This window comes from Dromiciops gliroides, chromosome X, assembly GCF_019393635.1.
Source record: "Dromiciops gliroides isolate mDroGli1 chromosome X, mDroGli1.pri, whole genome shotgun sequence".
NCBI lineage: Eukaryota > Metazoa > Chordata > Mammalia > Microbiotheria > Microbiotheriidae > Dromiciops > Dromiciops gliroides.
In genome coordinates this window covers 61579992-61589105 of record NC_057867.1, presented here as the reverse complement: position 1 = coordinate 61589105, position 9114 = coordinate 61579992, and the positions used below count along the sequence as shown (strand labels likewise).

Genomic DNA, 9114 nt, shown 5'->3' with positions numbered 1-9114 from the left:
TCATGTTGATTTTAGAAAAACATGGAAAGACTTGCACAAAATAATGAAGAGTGAAACTAAGAGTGAAGGAGGACCTTGCATAAAGTAACAGCAATATTGTGAAAACAGCAATATTGAAAAAACAGCAAAATAACTGTGAATGACTAAGTTATTGAGTATTATAAATTTTCAAATAAACTACAAAAGACCTATAAAAGAAAATGCTAACCACCTCTAGAAAAGGAACTGATAAATAGAAGTATGCATAGTATGGTTTTACATCTATCTATCTGTGTCTTTCTACATACTTAACCTGCCTACCTAACCTATCTATCTATATCTCCCTCTCTATGTATTTCTCCATGTATCTCTCTATGTATCTATGTACCTGTCTTTTTCTATGTCTCTCTATCTCTCTATGTTTGTCTCTCTCTCTCTGTATTTCTCCATCTCTCTCTCTCTCTCTCTCTCTCTCTCTCTCTCTCTCTCTCTCTCTCTCTCTCTCTCTCCTCTGTCTGTCTGTCAAATGGTGATCTTCTCAAGTGGTGGGGAAGGAGGCAGTCTGGAACTTAAAATGTAACAAAAACAAATAAAATTAGGGGCAGCTGGGTGGTGCAGTAGATAAAGCACCAGCCCTGGATTCAGGAGGACCTGAGTTCAAATCTGGCCTCAGATACTTGACACTTACTAGCTGTGTGACCCTGGGCAAGTCACTTAACCCCCATTGCCCTGCAAAAAAAAAAAAAAGAGAGAGAGAGATAGAAAAATAAATATATAAAATTTTTAAAAAGAGTGTAGGGGCTGCTAGGTGGCGCAGTGGATAAAGCACTGGCCCTGGATTCAGGAGGACCTGAGTTCAAATCCAGTCTCAGACACTTGACACTTACTAGCTGTGTGACCCTGGGCAAGTCGCTTAACCCTCATTGCCCCACCAAAAAAAAAAAAAAGCGTGTAAAGGGGAGAACCTCAGCAGAGAGAAGGGATGAGGCCACTGGACAACTAGATGCTCCTGTTAGGTCCCTGTTAGCTCTGAGAATCTCCCAGTCTCACGCCTGACGAAACCACCAAGCCCCAACTCGCTCTCCCTGTGACAGCAGCACTGGGCACAGCCTCCGTGTTGGCATCTTGATTTTGCTCACTTCCCCGGGGCCAAGCTGCACTGATTTCTCTATGTCAGGTCCCTGGGGGTGGGCGCCGTGTAAAGGAGATAAAAGAAGCGCTAGTTAACTCTTTCTCCTGGTTCGGCCTGCCAGGCCGCCTGGGCCTCACTTTTTGCTCTTGGGTTCTGGTGCCCAAATTCTGCCTGTGCGGACTCCCAGTTAGGTTCGGCGCAGGGCCGGGGGCCTCCTTTTCTCCCTCCAGTCTCTCCTACAGCGCTGCTACAGACCCTCTCACCCCACTAGAGACACACCTTTTTTTCAACCTGACAGGATGCTGAACTGCTCCAGTTCCGATCTGTTCCCCTAGGGCTTATGGGCGCGCAGGGCGCAGGGCGCAGGCGCGACCCGAGGGGGGGCGGAGCCAATTAAGTTGACTCTAAAGGGCGCGTGTCGGACCCGCCTCTTTAGTAAACTCTCGAGATTGGGGGGCGGGCAAGGTCCTTTTCGGGGTAACGCGGTGAGACCCAGACCAGGACGAAAGGCAAGAACAGGATGACGATGCCAAGGCCGGGCCTGCTGTGGCTGAGGCTCGCGCTTTCGCTTGCCTTCGCGCCTGCCCTGCTGGGCGCTCCTACAGGTGAAGGCCCAGGGTACGCGGAACCCGAGGATTCGGTGCATTCGGTCGGGGCCGGCTCACGCAAAGGTGCTGCGGCCGAGCCTGGGCCCAGGGGGCTGGGGGCAGGGGGTGCGCAGCAGTGGTACGGATGTTTTCGGACGGCACCCGAGGAGCCGAGGCTCCGCCCCCTCTCGGCCGGGGCTGGCCCTCTCCTCTCCTTTCCCTTCCCTACTTCTTACCCGGGCGGGGGGAGGGGCTGCCCCCCTCTTCAGCACATCTCTGAGCTCCGCCCCAGCATCTCTCTTCTGTTCCCCCCCCCCCCCGCCTCCATTCCCCCCTTCCCTTCTGCCCTGATGCCTCGCCCCTCTAGTCTAGCCTCCTCCCCACCTCTTTTCTTTAGGATTAAGAGTTTTAAAACAATTTCAGAGATTCGAGACTTTCGTGGTTGGGCCATTCAAACCTACCTCCAGGGAATAAACCTTGTTTAAAGTTAGGGCCAATAAGTGATGTCATCCTTTCTTCCCTCTACTTAGATGGCCTGAATGTTCTCTTGATCGTCGTGGATGACCTGCGGCCTGCCCTAGGCTGCTATGGAGACACTCTCGTGAAATCTCCAAACATTGATCAGCTCGCCTCTCATAGTGTGGTGTTCCAAAACGCCTTTGCCCAAGTACGTTTTAATAGAACTGTCCGTCATTCGTATCTTTCTATAAATTGGCCACCCTGCAGACTTGTGATCCTTTCAGTTTCCCAGCTCAAACTATGGGGTAGTGCGGAAATAAAATGTAAAAAGTGACGGGTTCAGTTGGCTTCGAAGGAATTTCTAAAGTATATGATTTCTGGCTTCTGAATGTGGCCAGATCTTTATGATCTTTTTCTTTTCTTTTCTTTCGCTATTCTTTCTATGATCTTTTTCAAGAAACTGAAACTGGGACCATTTACATAAGAGATAATTTGCATTGTAACATGAGGATGTCATGGTGTTATTCCAGTTATCTTCAACATGAAAGTATACTTCTGGAATGACAATGGGGTCTGGTGGAAAAAAACCTTGAATTAATTGTCGGAGGACCTGGATTCAAATCTCCACTCTGTTATTTGCTACTTGAGGCCTTAGACCAGTGACTAATAATCTCTCTGAGACTCAGTTTCCACAACTATTATAAAGGAAGGGGCTTGGACAAAATGACTTTTTACTCTAAACCCATGACCCTAAGTAGATCTGCTAAATCACTTGTTTTTGGTCTAGATGAGTTGTTGGATAAGGTGGAGGGACCTTAAGTTGAAAATAGGGGCAGCCTTTTAATTTAATTCTACCAATATAGTTACACAACTGATATGTCATAAATGCACTTCAGATCTAAGGCCATCTGTCTATCTGGCAGCTAGGTGGCAGAGTGGTCCTAAAGTCAGAAAGACTTGAGTTCAAATCCAGCCTCAGACACTTGCTAGCTGGGTGACCCTGGGCAAGTCACTTAACCAGCTGACTGCCTCAGTTTCCTGAACTTTAAAATGGGGATATTAGTGGCACCTACGTCCCAGGGTTGTCATAAGGATCAAACAAGATAATATTTGTAAAAAGTGCTTAACACAGTGCCTGGCACATAGTAGGGTGCTTATTAAATGCTTATTTCCTTCCCTCCATTTACCTTTATACTACAATATCTCTCAAATCAGTTTGCCCACTCCTAAATAAATGCTCATTTGAACTACTCTCTGACTTGATTTAAAAATTTGGTCTAGTAAATCCTGCTGACATTTTGGTTTCCCAGCGAGACAGAGGTTCTCTACAGGCCTTGACTGAGCTCCTCATAGAAAGGGGATGTTATATCGCCTGGCACATGGTGGGAGCTTAATAAATGTTTATTCAATGAATAAATGAATGAATATTGCTGGATACTTACTAAGTCAACCAACTTGTCCCTGAGCCTTTGGGGAGCTTAGCTAGTTTTACCTAACAGGCAGGATCCTACAATGCTGTTAAATCACAGAGCCAGTTTTTGATAGACTGTACCAGTCATTTCTTGCCAGTGACATAATTTAATGACATTGAGAAGTAACCAAGCCACTTCAGACATCACATGTATAAGTGTGTGACATCTGTTACTGTGCTGCCTTTGATATTAGACTATCAGGTGATGATTAATAGTATTTTGGCTTGAGTTACTAAATTCAGAACATTTGTATAGTTAGGCCAGACACTTTTATATCTGGGGACTGAGCAGGTAAGAGATCTGTATGCCCTAAATGCTATTTATCTCAACTCAGCCAACTGCGTGACAAAACTCCGTTAGTGGCCCAGGAAATTATTTGTCTCTTCAACACCCTCATGTCCTTTTGTTTCCTCTTAACAGCAAGCCATCTGTGCCCCGAGTAGGGTGTCTTTCTTAACTGGTCGGAGACCTGACACTACCAGAGTATATGACTTCAATTCCTATTGGAGAGTACATTCAGGAAATTATTCAACAATCCCTCAGTATTTCAAGGAGAATGGCTACGTGACTTTGTCAGTTGGAAAAGTGTTCCACCCTGGTACTGTATGTTTTTAATGCTCATAAAGTCAAGGCTTTTCTCTTTTTTTCTTTCTAAGTGCTACAGTGAGGACTTCTTCCTGTAGTTGTTCAGGCTTATTTTGCAGAAGAACTCATCTGGTTTCCTAAGGACCAGTTGTGATTTCTTTGTAGTCACTTTTAAATATGGATCTTACAGGTAAGTCAAGCAACCTGAGTTCTAGTCCTAGCTTGGCCACTCACTAACAGTATGACATCATTACACTGCTATTGGACTCAGTTTCCTCAACTTTAAATTAGAAGTTTTAAATTGGGGTTTTCCAGGCTGATTGGAATGCAATATTTAGGGGCTTGACTTGGTGGCATGCAGAAATTTTGATCTGGGGATGGAGGCTATTCTCAGTATAAAGGAAATGAAGGTGTCTGGGAAATTTTTGAAGCAAAACAGAAAACTGAGCTTCATATCTAAAAATTGCCCTAAGAGAAATTTTGAGACATACATATTTGGATATTTCATAAGTTAGGGGAAATATATTGAGGCAGCTAGGTGGCACAGTGGATAAAGCACCGGCCTTGGATTCAGGAGGACCTGAGTTCAAATCTGGCCTCAGACACTTGACACTTGCTAGCTGTGTGACCCTGGGCAAGTCACTTAACTCTCATTGCTCCACAAAAAAAAGGAAATATATTGATAGTGTTAAAATTCTCAAGGAACCCCTAACTATACTGTGTGGAGTGGCAGGGTTCTATTCTGCAGATGGACCTACATGATCATGAAAAGCCTTTCCAGTTCTGAGGTTGGATGGTTTTATGAAATATCAAAGCTTATGGCCTGTGGAGGCTTAAGGTGAGTTAGTTTTGGTCTCTTGGCATTAAGTAAACACTGTATTTATGAAGGGGCTGCTGCTAGACACTTGATAGTTGACTCATCATGGCTCTAAATTTTAAGTAATTGAATCATTTGTGGAATTGCCTTTGACTCTGATATAATGTGAATAGCTAGGTAGATAGAGTGCCAGGCCTGGAATCAGGAAGACTCATCTTCCTGCGTTCAAATCTGGCTCCAGACACTTACTGGTTGGGTGATCCTTCACCCTTTTTGCCTCAGTTTTTCATTTCCAATATAAGCTGGAGAAGGAAATGGCAAACCACTTTAGTGACTTTCCTAAGAAAACCCCAAAGGGGGTTATGAAGATAAAACATGAGTTGACTGGGGCAGCTAGGTGACGCAGTGGATAAAGCACCGGCCCTGGATTCGGGAACATCTGAGTTCAAATATGGCCTCAGACACTTGACACTTACTAGCTGTGTGACCTTGGGCAAGTCACTTAACCCTCATTGCCCCACAAAAACAAACAAACAAACAAACAAACAAAAACAAAGACAAAAAAAAAAACCCAACATGAATTGACTGGACCATAGCTGGCGTAATGTGGATTTTGAGGTTCTGAAGGAGTACCTTATTAAATCCAAGGAGTGCTTGGTATCTTAGAGGAGGGATCTCAGCTACAGTATAGTGTTGTCTAATCTGTTTATGAAAAAGATTACATTCTATGAGAAGTACCCTCAACAAGTGGGCATCAGCCTTGACTTGATTCTCTCTAGAGAGAACTTGCTTACTGAACCCATTCTCCTTTTATGATGGTACAGGGACTCTACCTCTTCCCTTTGGGATTTGGTCAGGAAGAAGATTTGATATTGATGTGTAGAGTTGAATATGATGCTGGGGTTAGTATGGATTCTGAATACTTTTTTCACAAAAGGGAAAATTGAAGCTTTGGAGCTGCTTAGTGCCAAGTGGGACATTTAGAGCATAGTGTACTCTTTAGAAACTGTTTTGTCACCCTAACATTGAATATTAATATAGCTATTTAAACTTATATTTACAGTAATTAATCTCAATGCATGAAATGTAACAGTATTTTTGTCATTTCCTCTTGGACTCCACTGGAATTCCTTGGTCCATTAACTTTTACTCTTACATTTGTCATACTGCATATACTATTCTTGCTTTTTTTCCCTTTCCATTATTTTTAGGGTGGTTTGTGATCACAATTTATTTTCCTCATGGACTCTCAGGAGTCCATAATATCAACAAGCCATAATTTAACCAGTCCCCTATTTTTATTTATTTATTTATTCATTCATTCATTCATTCATTCATTCATTCATTCATTCATTCATTCATGCGGGGCAATGTGGGTTAAGTGACTTGCCCCAGGGTCACACAGCTATTAAGGGTCAAATGTCTGAGGCTGGATTTGAACTCAGGTCTTCCCGAATCCAGGGCTGGTGATTTATCCACTGTGCCACCTAGCTGCCCCCATTCCCCTATTTTTTAATATTTTGGTTCCTTCCAGGTTTCTGTTGCTGTTGAATATTATCTTCAAATAGGTAGCTTGCTTTTACTTTTGATAACTTTCAGGATATGTTCCCAATGATGAGTCAGAAGGTATGACCATTTTTGTAATGTTACTGTGTACTGCCAGGTGTTTTTTGCTTGTGAAAATTTCCTTTCCCAACACTACTCTCCCTTTGAAGTGCTCTCTTTTTCTGTCTCTATCTATTTCCCTGTTGAACTTAATGTATTTCTGTACAAAACTTGGGTGTGGTATTGTGTGTTTTCAGCCATTGTTTGCCTGGTTCACGTGAGTCCCATTTCCCTCACCTCTCTGTATATAAACTCTTCTTTTGTCACATCCCAATTATGAAAAAATAGTAAATTCCTCCCTTTTCTTCCTCCTTTCCATACTAGTGTATTTCTTTTCCCCTCTCTTTTGTTCTTTTTCTTCAAACCAGCCCTACATTTGTCTTTATTCCTTCTGTGAGCCTTGAAGCTAGTGGGATTCTGACAGGACAATTGACCTTTCTGCCTTTATTGGAATGTAAACACTTGCTCCTCATTTAATACCTTCCTGTTGTTTGTATATTTACCTTTCTAGGTTTCTCTTATCTCTTGTGTTTGTATTTCATAGATTCTTCCTAGCTCTGTTGGTTTTTTTTTCATCAGGGATGCTTGAAAATTTTCCCTTACTTCCAAGATCTATTCCCCCCCTTTTGGATTATTCATAGTTTGTCAGGAAAGTTATTCTTGATTATAAGTCTTTTTCTTCTTTACTTTTTTGGATATATTGTATCCCAAGATTTCCTTTTTAAAATGTAGTTGTCATGTAGTCTTATGTTATTCTGACTGGTTCCTTGGTCCTTGAATTATTTCTGGCTACTAGCAGTATGTTTCATTTGACATGGAAACTCTAGATTTTGGCACTGCCATTTCTGGATGTATCAGTCTGATATTTCTTTAAGAAAGTGACAAGTGAATTCTTTCTATTTTTACTTTGTCCTCTGATTCTAATAAATTTGAGCCGTTTTATGATTTTTGAAAGGTATGCAAGTTTTGTGTTTGGTCATAATTTGAAGGGTATCTGGGGATGTTTAAATGATCTCTCCTTGACCTGTTTCCCAAGTCAGTTGTGTTTTATAATAGATACCTCACATTATTTTATTTTTTCCAGTCTTTTGACTTTATTATAATATTTCTTATTGTCCTATTTATATTTTTATTATTTTTTTTGTGGGGCAATGAGGGTCAAGTGACTTGCCTAGGGTCACACAGCTAGTAAGTGTCTGAGGTTGGATCGGAATTCAGGTCCTCCTGAATCTAGGGCTGGTGCCACCTAGGTGCCCCCTTATTGTCTTATTGGATTCTTGAATTTGCACTATTCTGCATTGTGATTTGTGCTTTTAATGGCTCTTTTGGGGCATCTACTATATTGTTTCTTGTTTTCAGATGCCCTGCTATTTCTTCTTTGGCAGGCCTCATGGTTTACTTGTTCCAGGAAGCTATGACTAACCTCAGTCTGCGCCGATCATTCCTTTCCATCAGGTTCTTCAGCAATTGGGCAGAGTCTATTCTGTATTGTTTACTAGTTTATTGGCAGGGCATTTATCTTGTCTCTGCACTAGACTGTAAATTATTTGAGGTTAGGGACCTTTTTCCTACTTTTAAAAAATCCCCTATAGTGTTTTCACAGGGCTCAGCACCCAGTAGGGACTTAACAAAAGCTCAATTGATTTGGACATAGGTATGAGGAAATTAATGTCTGTGTAGAACTTGAAAGGGAAATTAGAGATTATCTAGTTCATTCTCTACCCTGCCCCTCTTTCAATCTTAAAGATGAGGAAATTAGACCCAGAGAGGAGAAGGAAGGGCTTGTTCATTTGTATATAAAGTCTTACTTTTTCTTGATCTTGGTAAAACTCTGTTTAACAGCTTTTCCAACATTTTTCTTTAAGGAATGTCTTCTAATCACAGTGATGATTTTCCATACAGCTGGTCAGTTCCACCTTTTCATCCCTCCTCTGAACAGTATGAAAATACCAAGGTAAAGATGTCAACAAATCAATATTTTTGAAGAGTGCCAGCTTTCCTCCTTGTCTGGAAACTGAGTGCTTGGGCTAAGTCCAGTGTACATTTTATTTCATACATCTGTTAAAGTTTATGTTACAACTGAATGCTAATTTTATGTAAATGTATGTGTATACACACGTATATGTGCTCATTATATATGTATGTATAAAGCTATATGTAGACAGCCTTTCTTTGGAAGCAAAAACAATGTAGGTTCAGCCATGTCAGACAGCCCCCCCCCAAAAAACCCCACTCTAGTAGTTCCCTATCACCTCCAGGATCAAATGTCAAATTTTGTGGGGGTTCCAAGCCCTTTATAACCTAGCTCCTCCTTACATTCATCTCCCCCCAACCTCCTTGTGATTTCTTGAATAAGACATTCCATTTCTTGGCTCTGGGTATTTTCACTGGCTACTTCTCATGCATGGACTGTTCTCCCTCCTCATCTCTACCTCCTTGCTATCCTGGCTTCCTTTGAATCCCAGCTAAAATCCCACC

At 42.0% G+C, this 9114-nt stretch overlaps 1 protein-coding gene across 3 annotated transcripts in view; it reads left to right on the top strand.

Annotated features, from left to right (window-relative positions):
• Nucleotides 1–1514: 1514 nt before the first annotated feature.
• Nucleotides 1515–9114, top strand: part of IDS (iduronate 2-sulfatase) — a 24558-nt gene continuing 16958 nt past the window's right edge. For 2 of the 3 annotated variants that reach the window (XM_043974843.1, XM_043974841.1), the window contains exons 1-4: nucleotides 1515–1782; nucleotides 2229–2365; nucleotides 4050–4227; nucleotides 8502–8590. In XM_043974843.1, coding sequence (XP_043830778.1) covers nucleotides 1632–1782; nucleotides 2229–2365; nucleotides 4050–4227; nucleotides 8502–8590 — 555 coding nt within the window. In that variant the 5' untranslated portion in view covers nucleotides 1515–1631. The remainder of the gene's footprint in view (nucleotides 1783–2228; nucleotides 2366–4049; nucleotides 4228–8501; nucleotides 8591–9114) is intronic. The other variant, XM_043974842.1, reaches the window with a different exon arrangement.